The 22513-nt window shown below is 35.0% G+C and overlaps 2 protein-coding genes across 9 annotated transcripts in view; one reads left to right on the top strand and one right to left on the bottom strand.

Moving 5' to 3' along the window:
* Usp45 (ubiquitin specific peptidase 45) overlaps positions 1 to 22513 on the bottom strand; it is a 77769-nt gene that overhangs the window by 26719 nt on the left and 28537 nt on the right. For 2 of the 8 annotated variants that reach the window (XM_071613183.1, XM_027928412.2), the window contains exons 6-9: positions 18426 to 18568; positions 17794 to 17889; positions 15993 to 16123; positions 3789 to 3876 (exon numbers count right to left, since the gene is read on the bottom strand). In XM_071613183.1, the coding sequence (XP_071469284.1) occupies positions 3789 to 3876; positions 15993 to 16123; positions 17794 to 17889; positions 18426 to 18568 (458 nt within the window). Of the gene's footprint in view, positions 1 to 2193; positions 2278 to 3788; positions 3877 to 4669; positions 4805 to 15992; positions 16124 to 16938; positions 17011 to 17793; positions 17890 to 18425; positions 18569 to 22513 lie in introns of those variants that run through there. The other 6 variants (XR_011707714.1, XM_071613184.1, XM_071613189.1 and 3 more) reach the window with 6 other exon arrangements.
* LOC114086978 (histone H2A.Z-like) lies at positions 7984 to 8383 on the top strand. Its single transcript, XM_071613898.1, has 2 exons — positions 7984 to 8065; positions 8131 to 8383. Exons 1-2 carry the CDS (start codon positions 7984 to 7986, stop codon positions 8322 to 8324), a joined length of 276 nt encoding a protein of 91 aa, XP_071469999.1. The 3' UTR covers positions 8325 to 8383.

Here is a 22513-nt window from a genome sequence, read left to right as displayed (position 1 = left end):
GAGAAAAGTTCCCTGATTCACAAGGTTGAAATCCTACTCTCCTAGCCACAAGTAACTGATCCAAGTGGAATTGAGTCCAGGATGGAATAATGAAATTTCACTCTACTGGGAATTTAGAAGTGAGAATCATGGTCAGTTTATGTTAGAATCTGTAAACAAGTCTGGATGGCGCCTGGCATTTTGCCAGAGGGAGTGGTTTGTGAAGTAACGCCAGCGAGCCATTAAGTGTGGAGATTCCTTATTGGTTGGCTGCTGTATCTAGTTTATGTTAATTAGATAAGCTGTGTGGAATGTATAAATACCTCTGTTGTCCTACAATAAACGGCTTCCACTCCTGCTGTATTGATCTACATAAGTCGTTCGTCACACACACACACACACACACACACACACACACACACACACACGGTTATTTTGCCCAGCCAGCTGGGCTGCGGCAAGTTTAGTTTAGGTTTTTTTGTTTGTTTTTAATACATTTTTAGTTATACATGGGCACAATATCTTTATTTTGTTTATTTATTTTTATGTGGTGCTGAGGATTGAACCCAGTGCCTCACATATATATGCCAGGCAAGCGCTCTGTCACTGAGCCACAATCCCAGCCCAGTTTAGTTTTTAATATATGTTGAACTGTAGCATGCAAATTATGATTATGTGCTATCATTCAGACACAGAAACATAGAAATAATTCAGTCTAAAAAATAAAGAAAATCTACAGAGCCAAAGAAACTAGTGAAATAATTTAAATACTTCCTAGATTCCTGATAAATTTCCTGTCTCTACATCACTCAGCTATATCTTCTTTGGCATGGATTTTTAAGACCCCCCCTCCTGCTTTTTTTTTTTTTAGACAGGGTTTCACTATGTTGCCTAGACTGCGCTGAACTCCCAGACTCAAGCCATGCCCCTGCTTTAGCTTCCTGAATAGCTATACTACAGGCACATGCCACCATTCCTAGCTAAGATTCTCTTTTCTTTTAGTTTGAATTGCTTTATTTACAACCAAAGGGCATGAACTAATACAGGATAGTAGAACTATGAAAGAATAAAATAATCTTAACAGGAGAAAGGAGGAAAAAAGAAAATACAGAATTTTAAAAAATCAATTACTTTTCACTATATTTATTTTACAGTGCTGGGGATTAAACCCAGGGCTTTATGCATACAAGACAATAGCTCTGACTGACCTACATCCTCTGCCCTCACTGTATTTTAAAATTATAGTAGAAACCAGTTTTCAGTGTGTATCCTGTTCTTAAAGATAATATGCAATAAAACTGGAACAAGACAAGGATGCCCTCTTTCACTATTTCTATCAACATCATCCTTGAAAACTCTAACCAGAGCAATCAGACAGGAAAAAGAAATTAAAGAGACATGAATAGGAAAAGAATGCAAACCATCACTATTTGCCAATGACATGATTCAATATTTATAAGAACCAAAAAATTTCACCAGAAAACTTCTAAAACTCATAAATGAATTTAGCAAAGTAATAGGTTATAAAATCAACACCCATAAATCAAACATGTTTCATCATCAGTAATGAATCTACTAAAAGAGGAATTAGCAAAACTACCCCATTCACAATAGCTTTAAAAAAAAAAAAAAAAAACTTGAGACTCAATCTAACAAAAGAGGTGAAAGACCTCTACAATGAAAACTACAGACACTAAAGAAAGAAACTGAAAAAGACTTTAGAAGATGGAAAGACCTCCCATGCTTCTGGATAGGCAGAATTAATATTGTCAAAATGGCCATATGGCAATATGCGTTATACAGATTTAATGCAATTCCTATTAAAATCCCAATGACATTCTTCATAGAATAAGAAAAGGCAATCATTAAATTCATTTGAGAAAATAAAAGACCCAGACTAGCCACAGCAATCCTTAGCAAGAAGGGTGAAGCAAGAGGGACCACAATACAAGGCCTTAAACTATACTACAGAGCAATAGTAACAAAAGCAGCATGGTATTGGCACCAAAACAGACACGTAGACCACTGGTACACAATAGAAGACACAGAGACAAACCCACATAAATACAGTTATCTTATACTAGGCAAAAGCACCAAAAACATTCACTGGAGAAAAGATAGCCTATTCAATAAATGTGCTGGGAAACTTGGAAATCCACATGAAACAAAATGAAATCGAGGGCTGTGATTGTGGTTCAGTGGTAGAGTACTCACCTAGCACATGTGAGGCCCTGGATTCAATCCTCAGCATCACATAAAAATGAATAAATAAAATAAAGTCTTTGTGTCCATCTACAACTAAAAAAAAAAAAAGAAGAAGAAAAATGAAATTGAAATCCTATCTCTCACCCTGCATGAAACTAAACTCAAAGTGGATCAAAGATTTAAGCACTAGACCACAGACCCTGTGCCTAATAGAAGAAAAAAGGCCCAAATCTTTACCATGTTGGCTTAGGATCTGACTTCCCTAACAAGATTCCTAAAGCACAAAAAGTAAAATCAAGAATCAATCAACGGCCTGGGGCTATAGCTCAGTGGTAGAGCACTTGCCTAGCATGTGTGAGACACTGGGTTCGATTCTCGGCACCACACAAATTAAAAAAACAAAGGTACTGTGTCTATCTACAACTAAAAATAAAATATTGTTTTAAAAAAGAATCAATAAATGGGATGAATTTAAATTAAAAGCTTCTTCTCAAAGGAAACAATCAATAATGTGAAGAGAACACCTTCAGAATGGGAGAAAAATCTTTACCATGTACACCTCAGATATATATATATATACACACCAGGATACATAAAGAACTCAAAAAACTCAACACCAAAAAAACCCAAATAACCCAATCAATAAATGGGCTAAGGAACTGGACAGACACTTCACAGAAGAAGAAATACAATCAATCAATAATATATGAAAAAAATGTTCAATATTTCTTGCAATTAGAGAAATGCAAATCAAAACTACTCAAAGATTACATCTCACTCCAGTCAGAATGCCAATTATCAAGAATACAAACAACAATAAATGTTGGTTAGGATGTGCAGAAAAGGGTACACTCACATTTTTCTGGTGGGAATGCAAATTGGTGCTACCACTATGGAAAGCAGCATGGAGATTCCTCAGAAAACTTGGAATGGAACCCCATTTTACCCAGCTATTCCAATTCTAGGTTTATACCCAAGGACTTAACATTAGCATATTATAGTGATGCAGCCACGTCAATGTTTATAGCAGCTCAACTTACAATAGCTAAACTATGGAACCAACCTAGGTGCCCTTCAACAGATGAATGAATTAAAAAATGTGATATATATATATATATATACACACACACACACACACACACATATACACACATACACAATGGAATATTACTCAGCCATAAAGAAGAATGAAATTATGACATATGCTGGTGAATGGACAGAGTTGGAGAATATCATGCTAAGCAAAATAAGCCAATCCCAAAAAATCATAGGCCAAATGTTTTCTCTGATATGCAGATGCTAATTCACAATAAGAGGATGAGCCCTCAGGAAGAATAGTTACTTTAGATAGAGGGGAGAAAGTATGGGGATAGGAAGAATAGTAGAATGAAACAGACATTATTAGTTTATGTACACATATGACTGCATGACCAATGTGATTATACAACATGTACAATCAGAAAAATGAGAAATTATACTCCATTTATGTATGACATATCAAAGTACATAAATGTACTCTACTGTCATATATAACTAATTAGAATAAAGAAAAACAATTTTAAAAATAAAAAAAGGCAATATGTGATAACATTAAGGAACCTGACCTTTGTTTCTTCTGTCCTCACAGCATCCAGCAAATAATGAAGAAGCTCCTGACTGTCTTGTTGTTGAAAACCTTTAAATCTAGGTGCCCTGATTTAAAAACAAAAAGAAAAAAAAAAGAATAATCATTCCATGGTTCATCAACAATGTTATTCTTATTTAAAATCTCTTCGAAATAATGAGTCAATGATTCAATTTGCTATTTTTTTCAACGAAGTGGAAAGACAAAATGTGATTCCTGTTCCACTTAGGATGAACAGTTAAATGCAACCAGAACAAAATGGCTATCACTTATTAAGCTACTACTAAAAAAGTCCAAGTATAGTACTAGGAATTTTACATATTTAAATCATATAATTTCCAAACAACTTGTTGAAATGTATTTTTTTTCCAACATATACATGAGGGTTCAGGATTATTTAAATAATTTGCAAGGTTATTCAAACAAAAACAGCATTCAAACCGAAGCCATTGTGATTTATCTATATTAAAACATTAAAAGAAAAAACAAGAGTGTTTATATTAAAATACAGGACTTATAAACTGATCTCTCGTGAATATATTATACTTCTTATGTAATTAATAAAAAGATCAGGTTCTATTCATGGAGATATCCCCAGCAAATATTTAGTTGATTTGAGTAACTCTAAAAAATAGTTTATGATAAATCCCAATGATAAAATGAACATTTGTCTTAAATGCAAACAATACTAAATCTAGAATGTGTTCTAAGATAGAAAACTAATTCTGTCAAATACAACAAAGCAATATCTTTATGCTCATACAAGACAAATTTAAGCACAATTTCATTATAATATATACCATTTGATAATACAATAACACTGTTAAGGAACTTACAATAAATATAAATTGCATTGTATACCTGAGAAAACTGAAGAACAAGCTAAGAAACACTGACATCAAACCAGGTCTTCTGATTCTGAGTCTAGTATTTTAAGCATCATTCCTCATTATCTCATGATAAGTATCCATCCTAATAATACACTAATGTGAGTCCCTGATTGCAAAAAAAAAAAAAAAAAGTGAATTCAACTGCTAGTGAATCTAGTATGTAAGAAGAAACACTTCAATAACTTTCTAATAGTTATTCTTTTGCTAAGTACCAGCAAATAACATCATGATGTTGAAAACACTTTCATTAACTACCCTGGTAGGCTTCCCTTTCTGAATGCGGTGGATGGCAGGAGATAAGGATAGAAACCAAGATGGACACAAATTCCAACCTTACTTGGGCCTTCATGGCTGGCACTGTGAGAAGCAGAAACTGCATTACACTACACTTATGCTGTAGATATGAAGGAAGGTCAGTGAAATGGAAAATGACTAGGAGTGGAATCCTTTGGGGACCTTCACCAGGTGTTGAGTAGAATGAGGGGGCAGCTTGTGGCTTTCAAAGAATATACATAGATAGTAAATTATTCCTGAACAAAGAAAGCCTCAACAATGGCTCTGCCTGTTATGGTTTAGATCTGAAATGTCCCCCAAAAGCTCATATATTAAAGACTTGGTCCCCAGTGCAGCAATGTCCAGAAGTGGAGCTTTGGAAGTGACTGAATAATGAGGTCTCTAACCTCATCAGTGGGTTAATTAATTTGATTAATTAATAATTTAAAGGGACTACTAGAAGGAGATGGAAACTAAAGGCAGGTGAGGTACAGTTGGAGGAAACAGCCACAGGGGTATACCCTTTGGGGACTATATCTTGACCTGGGCCCCCTTCTTCACACACACTCTCTCTCTTCCCAACTGCCATAAGCGGACAGCTTTCCTCCCCTACACCCTTCCACCATGATGTTCCATCTCACCTCAGGCCCCAAGCAATGGAGTCAACTGACCATGAACGAAAATCACTGAAAGCAAAATTTTCTTTTCTTTTCTTTTTTTTTGTACTGGGGTTTGAACTCAGAGGTGTTTCCACGTAGCTACATCCCCAGCGCTTTTTATTTGAGAAAGGTCTTACTAAGTTGTTGAAGGCCTTGCTTATTTGCCAAGGTTAGCTTCAAACTTTCGATACTCCTGCCTCAGCCTACTGATTATCTGGGATTATAAGCATGTACTACAGTGGCCAGTTCAAAACAAATTGCACCTTCTTGAAGTTGTTTGTGTTAGGTATTTTGGTCACATCAACGAAAAGCTGACAAACACACTACCTGTAGCTCCATCTCAACCACACACAAACTACTTACTGCCTTCTAAATAAACCAATGAAGACAATTTAATAAATGTAGTTTTTTCTTTTACCTAAAACTGAAAAAAAAAATCTTACTACTATTTACAGAATATTTGATGCAATCTACATGAGCTACTTAACATAAAGAGATCGTTAAAGACTAAAAAGAAAAATCAAATGGATAAAGATATATAATTTATTCAAAATAAGGGGAATACTCACAATAAATGTGACTTACTAAAGGCACTACTATGTGAAAGAACAGAGGACTTAAAAAAAAAACAAAAACCTTCAGATGTCAGGCATGACAGCACACATCCATATTCCTACCTACCTGGGAGGCTGAGTCAAGGAGAATCACAAGTTTAAGATTAGCCTTTGCAACTGAGTGAGACCTTGTCTCAAAATAAAAAAGGGCTAGGGATATAATTCCATAGTAGAGCTCAATTTACCAGGTGCGGTGGTCTGGGTCCAATCCCTAGTACTGCAAAAAGATGGATGGATGGATGGATGGATGGATGGATGGATGGATGGATAGATATAGATAGATAGATATAATTTTTTTAAAAAACCTTAAGATGTAATAAGAAAATTTATGTACAAGCACGAAACAGGAAACTATCAAGAAAAAGAAAAAATTAGAACAAGAGAATTTGTAGAGATGTCTACTAAGTAATGATGAATCAGTTAATTCATAATCCAGAAATTGCAGGCTAAGGTTGTGGCTCAGTGGTAAAGCACTCACCTAGCACATGCAAGGTGCTGGGTTCTATCCTCAGCACCATATAAAATAAATAAATAAATAAATAAAAAGTATTGTGTCCATCTACAACTAAAAAAAAATATATGTATATTAAAAAATACAATTATAGCCAGGCACGATAGCACACGCCTGTAATCCCAGCGGCTCAAGAGGCTGAGACGGGAAGATCATGAGTTCAAAACCAGCCTCAGTAAAAAGCAAGATGCTAAACAACTCAGTGTAGACTCATTTCTAAATAATATACAAAAATATAGGGCTGGGGATGTGACTCAGTGGTCGAGTGGCCTTGAGTTAATCCCTAGCACCCCCTCACCAAAATAATAATAATCCAGAAATTGCCTCTACTACAAACATACTGACAAAATATAAAAGAGAAAACTATCACACACACAAAAAAGTAGGGTACAGGGGCCAGGGTTATGGCTCAGTGGTAGAGCACTTGCCTAGCATGTGTGAGGCACTGGGTTCGATCCCTGGCACCACATAAAAATAAACAATAAAATAAAGGTATTGTGTCCATCTACCTCAAAAATTATATATATATATATATTTTTTAAAAAAAGGATATACAATACAAAGTAAATCCCACAGAGCAAAGAAATGGAACACAAACATAAAATAGGTACAGGAAGAAACAGATATGTTGGACTAGAAAGAGTTCAGCCCTGAAGGGTAAAGAGAATGGTTTCTTGACAAACACAAGAGCCAGGCTCATTGTTTAAGGATAGCTGGTCTTCCCTTGAGCAAATATAGCCTAAGGCTACAACAGAACACAGCAACTGCCTTGGAACCTGAAGCTGAGACTAGCCTTGCCCGGGCTCTGTCAAATCCCCAAAACCATGGCAACACCATAACTTGGAACCATGAAGAGACTGGATCTCCAAATCCACCTTGGAGGGCTAGGTTGAGGCCAAATATAAATTTTAAATTATTCGGCAGAGAGAGGAGGAAGTATGAAGGAGAAAGGGAAGGCAATGCCAGGGACAGAAGAGGCAGGGAGGAGTGGAGAAACAAAGTAGGAGGGACAAAGACAGGGAGGATGAACAAATTAAAAAAAAATTTACTCTAAGTGAGCCTACAAACCAATTAAACACAAGAAGAAATCTAATGTTAAAAAAAAAGATCAGGCAGTTTGAATTGTGGTGCCACGAAGGAGTAGGTGGTGGGATCTCACTTTGTGTCTGACTAGCCTTTTCTTGCATTTTTCTCTGCCTTGCTTGTCTGAGCTTCAGCAGAATTCCAGATGGCTGGTGGTAAGACTGGGAAGGACTCCGACAAGGCCAAGACAAAGGCAGTTTCCCGATCCCTCAGAGAGCTGGCTTGCAGTTCCCTGAAATCTAGGACAACCAGCCATGGACTACGGCAGCCATCCTGGAGTACCTCACCACAGAGGTACTTGAATTGGCAGGAAATGCATCAGAAGACATAAACATAAAACATATCACCCTTGGTCACTTGCAACTTGCTATTTGTGGAGATGAAGAGTTGGACTCTCTCATCAAGGCTATAATTGCTGGTGATGGTGTCATCCCACATACCCACAAATCGCTGATTGGGAAGAAAGGGCAACAGAAGACTGTTTAAAGGATGCCTGGATTCCTTATTATCTCAGGACTCTAATACTCTTAACAGCGGTCCAATGTTGGTGATTCCAGGGGACTGTAACTTTGTAAAAACACACAATTTTGCCTTTTTGTAATTCTATTTGAGCAAGTTGGAAGTTAAATTAGCTTTCCAACCAACCAAATTTCTGCATTCAAGTCTTAACTATATTTAAGAGTTATGGTGGCTTCAAAGAAGCTACTGATTCTGAAGTAGTGGGTTTTGATTGAGTTGACTGTTTTTAAAAAACTGTTTGAATTTTAATTGTGATGCAGAAGTTATAGTAACAAACATTTGGTTTTGTACAGACATTATTTCCACTCTGATGGATAAGTTCAAAAGATTATATCCCAAACTAAAATAATTTTTTTTTTAAAAAAATCAACAATTAGAATAAGTTTGCATAAAGCAAATAAATTTTATAAAACTGTCCAAAAACATTACAATATGTTGTGGAGAGGCGTAAATGCCATTAGAACCAAATTTTAAGCAAAATTAGAAAAAAAATAATAATATAATAATAAATTTAATAATACTAGAAATAAAATAAAACCATTGATATAAAATACAAAAATTATAATACTAAGCTAAACACAGATGAAGAGTGAAATAGTAATTAGAAAATAACACTAAGATGGGCTGGGGATGTACCTCAGTGGTAGAGTGCTAGTCTAACACATACAATGCCCTGGGTTTGATCCCAGTAGGACAAAACAAAAACAAAAACTGGAGAACATACCCAGAGTACAGTACTTTTATCCTATATTGAGATTATGTGGCACACAGAAGATTACAAAAATTAGGATCAAGTGTCTTCTGAGTAATGCTGTTCAAGCATACATCTTGTCCAGTTGATTACATTTCCTCATGGACAATTTTTTTCTCCCAGCCCCAGAACCAAAAGCTCAGCACATAACACTAGTTAGCAAAATGAAGTAGTATAGGAAGCAAAGACAGGCATGGGTGAGAATGAAAAAACAGAATCACTTTACAACATCTCTGAATCTTTTAAGAAAGAATTCATGTAAAACGTGGTGAAATAAGATCTGTATCAGAGTGGTCAATATTGTGTGAATATCCATTTTCTAGTTTTGACAATGTATTGTGAAACATTATCACAGGTGGAGCTGGAAAGAGGGTACATGGAAACTCTGAACTATTTTGTAACTTCTTGTGAATTTAAAATTATTTCAAAATAATAGTTATTAAAAAAAAAGAAGAAGAAGAAGTAGTAAGTTGAACTTATTTCCAAGTAGCACTCTTCAAAAGTGGTTCAAGTGTCTGCTAATCACCAACATAACCGAAACTTCATGATATTGGTCCAACTTTCAAAAGTCAATCAACATATACACATATCATAGATGAATCACAAAATAATTATTCCAAGAGAAAGAAGCCAGATTAAAAATATATATACACTCTAGTTTCCATTTTTAAAGAATTCATTAAAATGCAAACTAATCTATAGTAACAAAACAGATAAGCAATAATCCAGGGATAGAGTTTAGGGGAGGAGATCCAAACAAAGAGATTACCAAGGGGGCCTAAGGAAACTTTTGGGGTTGATGAATACATACTTTATAGTGGTTGTGGTAATGTGGGCACATATGTTAAAACTTAACTTTAAATATGTGCAGTATGTTTTATGTAAAATATACTTCAGTTAAGCTATTCAGAGCATTTATCAGTACAATTCACTATTTCTACAGACCAAAAAAAAAGTCATTATTTCAGTAGATGCAGAAAAAGCATTTGAAAAAAATTACCACCCATTCTTTTTTAAAATACATATATACACATATATACATTTTTAGTTATAGTTGAACACAATATTTTATTTATTTATTTTTTTGTGGTGCTGAGGATCAATCCCAGCGCCTCACACATGCAAGGTGACCACTCTACCGCTAAGCCACAATCCCAGCTCTAACACCCATTCTTGACACAAACTCTTGGTGGGGGGACAAATTGGAATTTACTTATTCTGATAAAAGGTATCTACAAAAACCTATGTGGCACACACCTATAATCCCATCCACTTGGGAAGCTGAAGCAAGAGGACAGGAAATTGAGCCAGCCTCAGCAACTTAGCAAAACCCTGTCTCAAAAATTTTTTAAAAAGTAAAAGGGCTGGGGATGTAGTTCAGTGGCAAAGTACTTCCATGTTCAATTCCCAGTACAAAAGGGGGGGGGGGATCCTAGAATGACTGATTTTTTTAAATATTTATTTTTTAGTTAGAGCTAGGCACAATATCTTTATTTTTATGTGGTGCTTCATGCATGTTAGATGAGCATGCTGGGAGGAAATGATTGATTAAAAAATAAATAAATAAATAAAGAGAGAGAGAGAGAATTTAATATTTATTTTTTAGTTTTCGGTGGATACAACATCTTTATCTGTATATGGTGCTGAGGATTGAACGCAGCACTGCGCGCATGCCAGGCGAGCACGCTACTGCTTGAGCCACATCCCCAGCCCCAATGATTGATTATTCTTATGTGTTTGTAAGGATGGCTTTAGATCTTAGCCTAAGAAACTCCATTTTAAAACTCAGTTTGAAACCTGCAGTCTCATCAGGTACACCTATGTAGCCCTCCAGTATAGCCCTCAGGCACAAACAAGTCACTTCTCCCCACCTTGATAAACTCAGAATGAAGTCTCTAGCATGTTGCCCTCATCCAGATAAGAGCGAGAAGCAAGAAAATCAGGGTGGGGACCACCAGACCAGATGCTTTAACCTCAGGGTAAATGACATCACTGAGAAATGCAGTAGCAGCTGATAGGAATTGAAGGGGTGGTCAGAAGCCCCAAAATTTAGTATAAATGATGGAACAAATGAACAGACATTCAGCCAGCCGACACCAATGCACACAAGCCTGAGAGCCTGATGAGGACCTGGACTGACATCACAACTCTTCTCATCTGCCTGATCCTGTGTTTTCTCACTGGTCTCAAACTCTATAGCAGTCTCTTGACTCTGGTGAGAAAAGGACTTCTCCCCATGACCACCTCCTCAGCCAGCCATCAGCTCCACCCCAAGAAAAGCCTGCCTTGGTTCCTGATCTGATCACCACAGTCTGAGTGAGTGTGCATCTGCTGGACTTAGAGCATAAGACTTGAGACTTTCGATCTGACACTTGAGCTTAGCATGCAGATGGAATGTTTGTAATGAGCATGTCATGATTAAGTGTTTGTAGTGCTTAAAATCAATCTAGAATTGTTTGCTATGAATTGATTATGTCTATTGCAGTGCCTAACATTAAGGATTGTCATTTTCTTGAGTAAGAATCTATACAGTGAAATTATATTGAGTGATTTGAGTAAATAAAGCATTGAAAAGGGAAGCGCGAGGACATTCTTCATTTCTCCCCTCGACTACATAAGTCACACCTTTTGCCCATTGTGACAGTGTTAAAGAATGAATGTTCTCACCCATAATCAGGAACAAGGCAACACTGTACCAGAAGTCTTGCTAGTGATACAAGTAGCAAAAAAGAAATAAAACTATCATTATTGGCCAATGATGTTATTGTCTATACAGGGTATCTCAAAACAATCTACATGAAGCTTCTAGACCCAATGAGTTGGGCAAGAGCAAGAAATAAGGTTAATATACAAACACCTATTGTAAATAACACAAGAAGCATGAAACACTTAGGACAAATCTGGCAAAATATATGCAAGATTTGTATGCTGAAAACTATACACCTTGAAAAGAAAAATTACAGACCTAAACAACTGAAAAGAGCCAGGCTTGAAGATGCATGCCTATAACCCCAACTACTCAGAAGACTGAGGCAGGAGGATGGCAAGTTTAGGCCAGTCTCAGCAACTCAGCAAGACCCTATCTCAAAATAAAAAATAAAAAGGGCTGGAGATGCAGCCCAGTGATACAGCATCCTGAGTTCAGTTCCCAATACCACCAAAAATGAACAAACAAAACACCTAAAAAGATAAAATCATGCTGGGCGTGGTTGTGCACATCTGTAATCCCAATGGCTCAGGAGGTTGAGGCAGGAGATCACAGTTCAAAGCCAGCCTCAGCAATTTAGTGAGGCCCTGAACAACTTAGTAAGACCCAATCTCAAAATAAAAAGGGCTGGAGATGTAGGTCGGTGATCAAGTGCCCTAGGTTCAATCACTGGTACCAAAAATAAATAAATAAATAAAATCATACATTGGAAGATTCAGTATGGTTAGCTATCAATTCTCCCCAAATTGATCTACACATTCAATATGATCTCAACTGACAAACCTGATTCTAAAATTCATATAGGCATGATGGTACGTGCCTATAATCCTAATGACTGGAAAAGCTGAGGCAGGAGGATTATAAATTCACAAGCAATTTAGCAATGCCCAGAGCAACTTAGTGAGACCTTGTCTCAACATAAAAAATAAAACTGGGCCTGGTGGCACACACCTGTAATCCCAGCAGTTTGGGAGGCTGAGGCAGGATAGCAAGTTCAAAGCCAGCCTCAGCAAAAGCAAGATACTAAGCAATTCAGTGAGGCCCCGTTTCTAAATAAAATACAAAATAGGGCTAATAAAATACAAAATAGGCCTGGAGATATGGCTCAGTGGTGGAGTGCCCCTGAGTTCAATTCCTGGTACCCAAATAAATAAATACAAAGGATTGGAAATATAGCTCATTGGTAAAGAACACCCCTGGGTTCACCCCCCAATACCAAAAAAAAAGGAGCTAGAATAGTTAAAAAAGAAGACCAAAACTGGAAGAGTCATATTATCCAATTTCAAAACTTACTATGAAACTATAGTACTCAAGACAGTATAGAATTCAGGGTAATGATAAGATATACAGATCAATGAAACAGAACAGAATTCAGAAATATATCCATACATAAATGGATTAAATCTTTGACAGATTTTTTTAAAATACTTTTCTTAGTGTATATCACTTTTTTTTTTTTTTTTTTTGGTACCAGGGATTGAACTCAGGGGCACCTAACAGCTGAACCACATCCCCAGCCCTTTTTTTGTATTTTATTTAGAGACAGGGTCTCACTGAGTTGCTTAGGGACTCATTAATTTGCTGGGATTACAGGTATGTGCCACTATGTCCAGCTCTTAGTATATATCTTTTAAAAGTAAATATAAGGGCTGGAGCTTTAGCTCTGTGGTAGAATGCTTGCCTAGCACATGTGGCACTGGGTTCGATCCTCAGCACTGGATAATAAGTAAGGAAATAAAATAAAGGCATTATTGTCCATCTACAACTACAAAAATTTTTTTTAAGTAATAAATACAATAACAAAAGAAAATGCAGTTTAAAATTTTTCAAATAATATTGATCAAGTTATTGTACTCATAAAAATTTATTCCACAGATGTACTCCCATGAGTTTAATATGATACCCACACACATATATACTCTAATAACTTATGTCTATAAGTGCTAATATGGAAAGGTGTATAAAACATATCTGCAAAACAAGCAAGTTGCAAATAATTGGCATACGTATATCTGTGTATGCATAATCACTTTTGAAAATACAAGAAACAGATAATACAATCTGAACATCCCCAATCTGAAATTCCAAGATCAGAATTGCTCCAAAATCCAAAAGTTCTTGAGCATCCAAAAACAATTTCCCACTTGAACTCATCTGACACATCACAGTCAAAATGTAGGTACACTTAAAAATACTGTATAAAATTGCCTTCAGCCAATCCTAAAGAACCAAAGGCTGAATGTCTTCTCTGATATGCAGATGCTAATTCACAATGGGTGGGGGGCTAGGGAAAAAAATAATTATTCTGGATTAGATAGAGGGGAGTGAAGGAAAGGGTAGGGGTATGGAAGTAGAAAGGATAGTAGAATAAATCAGACATTATTACCCTATGTGTATACATGATTACACGACCAGTGTAATTCTACATCATGTACAACCAGAAGAATGAGAAGTTCTGCTCCATTTATGTATGATGTGTCAAAATGCATTCTACTGTCACGTATAACTAACAGAACAAATTTTAAAAAGTTGCCTTCAGGCTACACATATATAAGGTGTATATGAAACATAAATGAATTTAGTATTTAGACTTTCATTTTCTTCTGAAGATCTCATTATGTATATGAAATTATTCCCAAACTGAAAAAATCCAAAATCCAAAACATGTCTGGTCTCAAGCATTTCATTTAAACCTATAACAGTTACTTCTGAGGTATAAGGGTGGTGAGAAATGTGAATTTTTATCTATGAGCACCTATTATTTTAATAACTTTTCTATTTTATGAATCTTTATAGAATCAGTATAAGAATACAAAACAATGAGTTGGGGATGTGGCTCAAGCGGTAACTCGCTTGCCTGGCATGCACGGGGCACTGGGTTCGATCCTCAGAACCACATAAAAATAAAAAGAATAAAGATGTTGTGTCCACTGAAAACTGAAAAATAAATATCAAAAAATTCTCTCTCTCTCTTTAAAAAAAAAAAAAAAAGAATACAAAACAAAACATTTCTGGCACCAAAAATGAATTTTTAAAGCATACAATGACCTAAAAATTGAACTCTCTGAGCCACCCATCTCTCTGAGTCTTTGACAAGTTGTTTATTTTTATTTTGTTTTTAGCACTGGGGATTGAACTCAGGGACACTTTGTCACAAAGATACACCTCTAGTTCTTTTATTTTTGAGACAGGGTCTTGCTAAGTTGCTCAGGCTGGCCTCGAACTTGAAATCCTCCTGCCTCAGTTTCTTGAGTCACTGGGATTTCGGGTGTGTGCCACTGATAGGTTTTTTGGTCTCTAGACTCTGAAGAAATAGCATTTGTCAGTCAAGTGAAGCATACACTAAATTCTCTATATTTTAAACTACATTTGAAATATCATGGCACAGATAACTAGTTTGAAATTTTAAAATACAAATTCACATTTAAGAAATTCTGTTTTCATATTTCAGTAATTGTGTACTGGACTAGCTTATGAGATCCATGAAGACAGGGGCCATGTTTAATACATCATGCATACATAAAGAAATGCATGAATGCATTAATGTTAAGTCAAGTCCTTCATGGTAATGTGTTTATTTACAGGCACATAAGAATTTTTGTTTTTACATATGTAATAATAGTTTGAGAAATGCACTTACACTCTATTTTCTTCAAAGTTCATCTCTAAAAATGAGGAAGCCAGGGAGTAGGAATATAATTCAGTAGCAGAATTTGCCAAAATTGCACCAAGGCCCTAGATTTGATACTCAACATATACACGCACAAAAAAGAAACTAGATTAGATTACCTTTATAATACTTTCTAGATTTTAGGATTCTTTGATTTTCTTACTTTACAGCATTGTCTCAGAGGCTTGAGACAAGATAAACATTGAGCCAATATAGACTTCTATTTCACTTTCAGCACTGTCACTCTCATACTTGGTTAGCAACTTAATTTCTAAAAGTCTCCAATTCCTTCTATACTTATGAGGATAAAAAAAATCACTTCTTCAGAGTATTATGAAATATAATTTGCATAATGCACAAAGGCATAACTACACAAATGGCAGTACCTTATAATGATAGTCTGGGCAATAATAGCAATGTCACAGAATGGAACTACTCCTGTTAAGTGATGAAGGCATTAATGTTTTGTAACAGGATTATTTATACTAAAAAGGTAGATGCACTCACTTCTGACAAAGCTGATTAAAAAGAATTTTAGGAGAAAGTGGTCCTTTTTCGGTCTCCTTCATGCTGTGAAGAAACAGGAACAAAGCTGAAGTCAGCGGTCCAGGGCTTGAAAGTTCCACCACTAATGGATCCTTTAAAAACATGACCAACTCTATGTCAGAAACACACAGTTTTAAAACATTATTTTTAAAAATCTAAGAGTTACACTTTATTTAAATGAAATTGGCTAATGTATGTTAAGAAATGTTATTCCTTTATAAAATGGACATATAAAAATAGAAAATAGGATTAAATGTTTTACCTTGGAAAACAACTATTTTCATATCCGCTGCACTTTATTTAATAAATCTTGAGTTTAATCATTAATCCTTAGCTGTTTTAACTGCCCCTTAACGGGTTCTCCTATAAATAAAACTACTAATCTACTTGATATTTTTACTTTTCCACAAATAATCATAAGTTATATTTACTAGCAAAAACTCCATACACTTCTTTTCCCCAAATATTTTAGTAAAAAAATAAGGAATGAGGAATTATGTGACAAAAATCAGTACACCGTCTTCCTCTTTTACAGAAAAACAAAGTTCGGGGCTGGGGCTCAGGCTCAGTGGCAGAGCACTTGCCTAGAATGTGTGAGGCACTGAGTTCGATCCTGAGCACCGCATATAAATAAATAAAAAATAAAGGTTCATCAACAACTAAAAAAAAGAAAAACAAAGTTTGACAAAAGCAGCTAAGATTATACGAAGGATTAACCCAATTATTTTTCTCCCAAGTTTTGCTTTCTAAAATACATTATTCCCTTTGTCTTTGAAAGAACAATCTGAGATTACTTCATTGGGCTAAATGTTTTTAAAATCTCCTTTTTAATTGTTTTCAAAGGTCAGATCATGAACTATCCACATACACTCTTTTCCTCTATCAAAACTCTCAATTTCTAACTAACATTATTATTTGTAGTCTCAGTGCCCTCCAGGCAAAGTCCTCCAGGAACACACTTGAATTAAGTTGATCACTTGTTGTAGTGAGGTAGAACACACACCTTGGAGAACCATGAAGTGTCCCAGTAAGAGGTTCTATAAAGAAGGATTTGGGATTTGGTTAGGTAATTTGGGGAGGGAACTAAGGAAGTGGAGATTTACTCTAAATTGGATGCCACCAGCAAATGGAGATAATGCTATACTACAACTGAGTATCTCAGTAAGTCTTATCTCAGGAGAGAGAAGGGATGAGGATGAGGATAAAACTATATCTGTTAAAGAAGTAGCAATCATTCATTTCTCATTTTGTCCAAGACAGAGAGGTTACTGGGATTTCCTAAATGGCAGATAGACCTTGTTTTTGTGTGTTTAGACCAAATTTATGAACTGATCTTGCTTTGTCTCACTTTAACACTGTCCTCAGAGAAACCTAGTGTGAGGCTTCTCTTCTGTGAGATTCTCCAAACATGGCCTCACTGTGGGAGTTAAACCAGGTTCTGAATGTCAGGGGCTCTTTTTTTATTATTGTTTTTTCTTTCTTAAAAATCCATCATCAGACTAGGCTTCAAAAGAACCTCCAGGTGCTGATTAAGTCTACTGTTAAATTTAAATAAATGTCACCAGCAACCACAAAATAGGGGTACTATTTTGCTCAACAAGTCAAACCTGTTTTATTTTCACAAAATGCTTTTGAATTCTCTTTTTTAAAAAAGTCTTCTGACTCCTATCCCAATTGATAGTTCTGAGAAATAAGACACTTTGGGAACATCAGCAGCTGATCTGAAAACAGCCATTATCCAGATAGTATACTTCTTACTCACCAACTGAGACTCTGAGGAAGGAGAAATCTTGAATTTTGTACCATCTTCTTTTATCTCATTCATCAGCTCAAAAAGTATGTAAGTCTGGGCCAAGTTCTAAAAGAGAGTAAAGTCTTCTGATTCAGTTACATTATGCCTCTAATCTTACGAAATGAATATTCTCTCAAAGTGTCAAATTTCGGGCTGGGGATGTGGCTCAAGTGGTAGCGTGCTCGCCTAGCATGCGTGAGGCACTGGGTTCGATTCTCAGCACCACATAAAAATACACCACATAAAAATAAAGATATTGTGTCCATCTAAAACTAAAAAATAAATATTAAAAGAAAGTGTCAAATTTCATCCAGCATAGCAAAATTTCTATTTAAAACATTTTAATTTGAAATGAGTACATTTCATATTTAGTAAATGTCACTATTACTGATGAAACCATGGTAAAACACATAGAAGGCCTTTCGGAAGAACTGTGTAAAAGGTTTATGCATATGGTGATGGCCAAAGACAGCCTACAATAAAAAGAAAGCAGAAAGAAATTTTTAGTAAACATTCAGCAGTCGTTCAATCACTTAAAGGTATGCTGAATGCCCATTTAATGAAAAATTCTTTATATTTTATTAATCTTTGGTGACATTTACCTGAATGACTGCATTAAAAAAGCAAGTATTTCCTAAATTTATAATTCCTTTTACAGATGGTACACTGCTGCCTTTTCTTCCCTTCTTTATTTCACCTGCTTCAAATTTTTCTTCACAAAGTTTTAGGATTCTTGAAAATGCATCTACAAGTTAAAGAAAACAAAACTGACATGAGACATAAAATTTTAAGTGTCACTTGACAATGTAAATATATTATTTAAAATTAAATAAGATTATCTCTCTGAATCAGTGTTCCTAAAAGACAAACACAAATGTCTTTGATTTTCTATCTTATCACTATGAAATTCATTTTAATGTACAGATCTATGCCTCACATCACATAAATAAATTCTAGATGAATTTTAAAAGTATATGTAAAGAAATATGGTAAAAAAAAGTAGAAAAGATCTAGCTTCTAAAGGTTGGAGATGTAGCTTTGTAGTAGAGTATTTGCCTAGCATGTTTGAAGTCCTGGGTTTAGTACCCAGTGGGGGGGGGGGGGGGAGGTAGTTTCTAAATACCACTCTCCACTAAAAGGAATGAGGATTGATAGGGCAGGAAAGATGCAAAATAAGCCTATAACATTTCTCTTGTATCAAAGAATAAGAAAGTATTCAAAAATAGTGGGACTATATCAAAATACACAGGCACCATACTGAATAGATTCCTACTGCCCAATGTAGTAGGGTAGTATAATGGATTATTACACATAGAATGTGTCTGAATAGGTAATGGATTTTTTTAAAAGGGGGAAAAGGAAAGAGCAGTTCCTTAGAAATGACAACTAATAAACAAAAGAAATGAAGGATCAAAAAAATCAGCATCTTATAGTGGTAATTTTTTTCTATTATTCTTGCAACTTTCCTGTGAATTTGAACTTGTCAAAATTCAAAGTTTAAAAAAAAATAGTGCCATAGTATAATACAAAAAGTAAAATACCACGGCTGGGGCTATAGCTCAGTGGCAGAGCACTTGTCTTACACATGTGAAGCACTGGGTTTGATCCTCAGCACCACATAAAAATAAATAAATAAAATAAACACATGTTGTCCATCTACAACTACAAAAAAAAATTTTTTTTAAAGTAAAATACCAAGTGTACAATAAATAGCTGTTCTGTGCTGTTAATATAGACCTGAAGGTTACATTACCAGCTCATGTTTAATAACAACGAAGAAGCCCTAAAATTAATGAATTGAAATGGTCACTATACATCTCTCTGGATTACTTTTAGTAGCTAATACATAAATGCAAATAGTTGTTATACCACCAAGTATCAAGTACAACACATTTTCTCATAGTTTTCATAAATATTTAATGAGCTAACAACTGCAAAGTGCCTAGCATGGTAACCACTATGTATTTGAAAAACAGCTCTGAGAATCTCCTCAAAAATGCAATTTGTGGGGCTGGGACTATAGCTCGGTGACAGAGGATTTACCTAGCATACAAGAGGCACTGGGTTTGATCCTTAGCACCACATAAAAATAAACAAAATAATGACATGCTATCAACCTACAACTAAAAATTTTTTTTTCAAAATGCAATTTGTGCCAAAATCCACATCTTTGTGAGCCATTCTTCATGTCCATTGTTTATCTGATCTCCCTTTTTTCTTTCTTTAATCATTTCCTACACATTCTGAATATTTGTTCTCTCAAGGTTATTTCTTATTGAATTTTCTGAATTGCTGATATCTGTTTTGTGTTTCACATTGAATTTGTGTTTTTCAAATATCTTGTCTTCTTTCTTTCCTTCTTTTGTGTGTGTGTGGGGTGGGAGGCGCTAGGGCTTGAACCCAGGACCTCATTCATGCTACACAAGGGCTCTACTATTGAGCCCCATACTAGCCTAGCCCAACTTTTCTTTTTAAATCGTGGAAATAGGCCTGGAGTTGTAGTTCAGTGGTTCAGCATTTGCCTGGCATGTGTGAGGCACTGGGTTCAATTCTCAGAACCGCTTACAAATAAATAAATAAATAAAATTAAGGTCTACTGACAACTAAAAAAAAAAATTTTTTTTTAATGTGGAAATCTCTCATGAATTGGTAGTTTCTAATATTTTTTTCAGCAAGCAAATCTTTTTCATAGAAAATATTTTTCTTCCAATTCTGTAAACATTTTTTTTGGGGGGAGGGTAAACCTTATCAACTGTTTCTCCCTTTATTTTGGTTTGCTTTTTATAAAAAAAAAAAATTATTAGTAATTATTGGATATCTGTTATCCAGATATTAAGGAGTCATTTTTAATTCCCAACCCCAGAATCCTAAGTTAATGCAGAAAATAGGTCTCTTCTGTCCTCCACATATTGAAATAAGTGATGAGAAATGAAGCCTATACTACAGCTTAGAGCATAGGCCACTAAAATCAATGAAGCAGCTCACTGAAGTATAGAGGCATGAGGAAAAGGAAAAGGCAGAAGAGACCAACAGTATTCAAACCTACCAGTGAATACAAAGGCAAATGAAAAAAGTCAACACTTTAGAAACAGTACACAGAGGAAGCCTGATATGGATCCTCGCTGGGTTTGTAGACAGAACCGTCTGCCTCTTATTTATGTCTGGAATTCCAATTAGAACCTAAAATGGGCAAGTTTTAGACTCTCATTATATCTGTTGCAAATAGATAGTTTCACAGTGATTTTTGTATGTTAGGTATATGCATTCACAGTGATTTTTAAGAAATTTAAAATCAAAGAATAATCAAATCCAAGCCTCACTCCACCTTTTCAGATAAGGTAGTTAACTCTGATTTTTACATTTATAAAACTTAGTCCCAGACAGGTTAAATGACTTACTTACAGTCACAGTGATAATTTTCTGATTACAAATCCATTGTCATTTTACCACTTAAATCCTCACCCATTATTTATGTACGAGATTAATTATAAAAGATAGTGGGGCAAAATTTTTGTAGATATGGGCATTGGCAACCCCAAACAAATATGATTCCTCAAAGTATTTCCCTAACATTCTTAATAAATATCGCCCTAATGCCTTTTAGCTTTTTAACATGAAAACAGAATAGTTGGGAAAAATAAACTATAGATTATAACTATATATAAGTATAAAATACACATTATTCACTTGGAAAAATACCCTCAGAAAATTATATTTTAATCGCAAAAAAACCCCAATATTTTAAAAACCATAACATGCAAATAATTTACATGTCTGTGTACCACATTTATTTGTCAGTTTTCAAAACATCTGGGATGGCATACCAAAGTAAACAATGTTCATAAGACCATCTGGACAGAACTGCAGGCAAAAAAAAAGCATAAACATATGGAAAAACAGATTTTCCCCTTCCTTTCAGCAGTAAGGGATGACAAATGTCAAACCTAGATATATCCACGCTTCACTGTGCGATGCTTTTCAGCACCACCTGGCTCTCCATGCAAAGCCACCAAATATGGACAGCACTGCCAGAAAGAACATATCCACAGGGCAATGGCAATAAAAACAGTTTATTTCATGGTTAAATAGCCTCTTCACACAAGTGGCAAGGGTCTGTTTGTTGACTTTTACATTAAGTCTATGAGAAAATATTTAAGATTAATCTTACTAGACTTGAATATTAAACAAATCAGTTAATTTAACTAACTAGAAAACAGAATAACATTTTCTAAGATACTAAAATACTTGTAAAAATGCCTTTTTTAACAAGTATTTTATTTAAAGTAAAAGCGCAAGTTTTTTAAACTTTACCAATAGCACAGTTATAATATATAACAATTTAAATTAAATTGATTCAAAAATGTCCATTGTGTTCAGGTACTATATAAACCATTACATTTATATGCTTATGGTTTATGACTGAAGTAAAAGGAATTGATACATAATAGAGAGATGTTAAGCATTAAATTTATAACAATATTTCAGCAAAACTTCTAGAAACTAAGAATACATATTTGTATATATGTTCATTAAAAAATGCCCAGAGTTAACAGTCTAGTTTAAAATAGGGGTTCTGAATCAGACTTTTAATATTTAACATACATGAAGGTATATGTTTTAATAAGAAGCAATTAATAATTTCTAAGAATGATTCTGATTATTTTGTTTGTAGAGACAAAAAAGCTTTCTC

Source organism: Marmota flaviventris, chromosome 6 (genome assembly GCF_047511675.1).
Source record: "Marmota flaviventris isolate mMarFla1 chromosome 6, mMarFla1.hap1, whole genome shotgun sequence".
Taxonomy (NCBI): Eukaryota; Metazoa; Chordata; class Mammalia; order Rodentia; family Sciuridae; genus Marmota; species Marmota flaviventris.
This window is presented reverse-complemented; position numbering and strand designations above follow the sequence as displayed.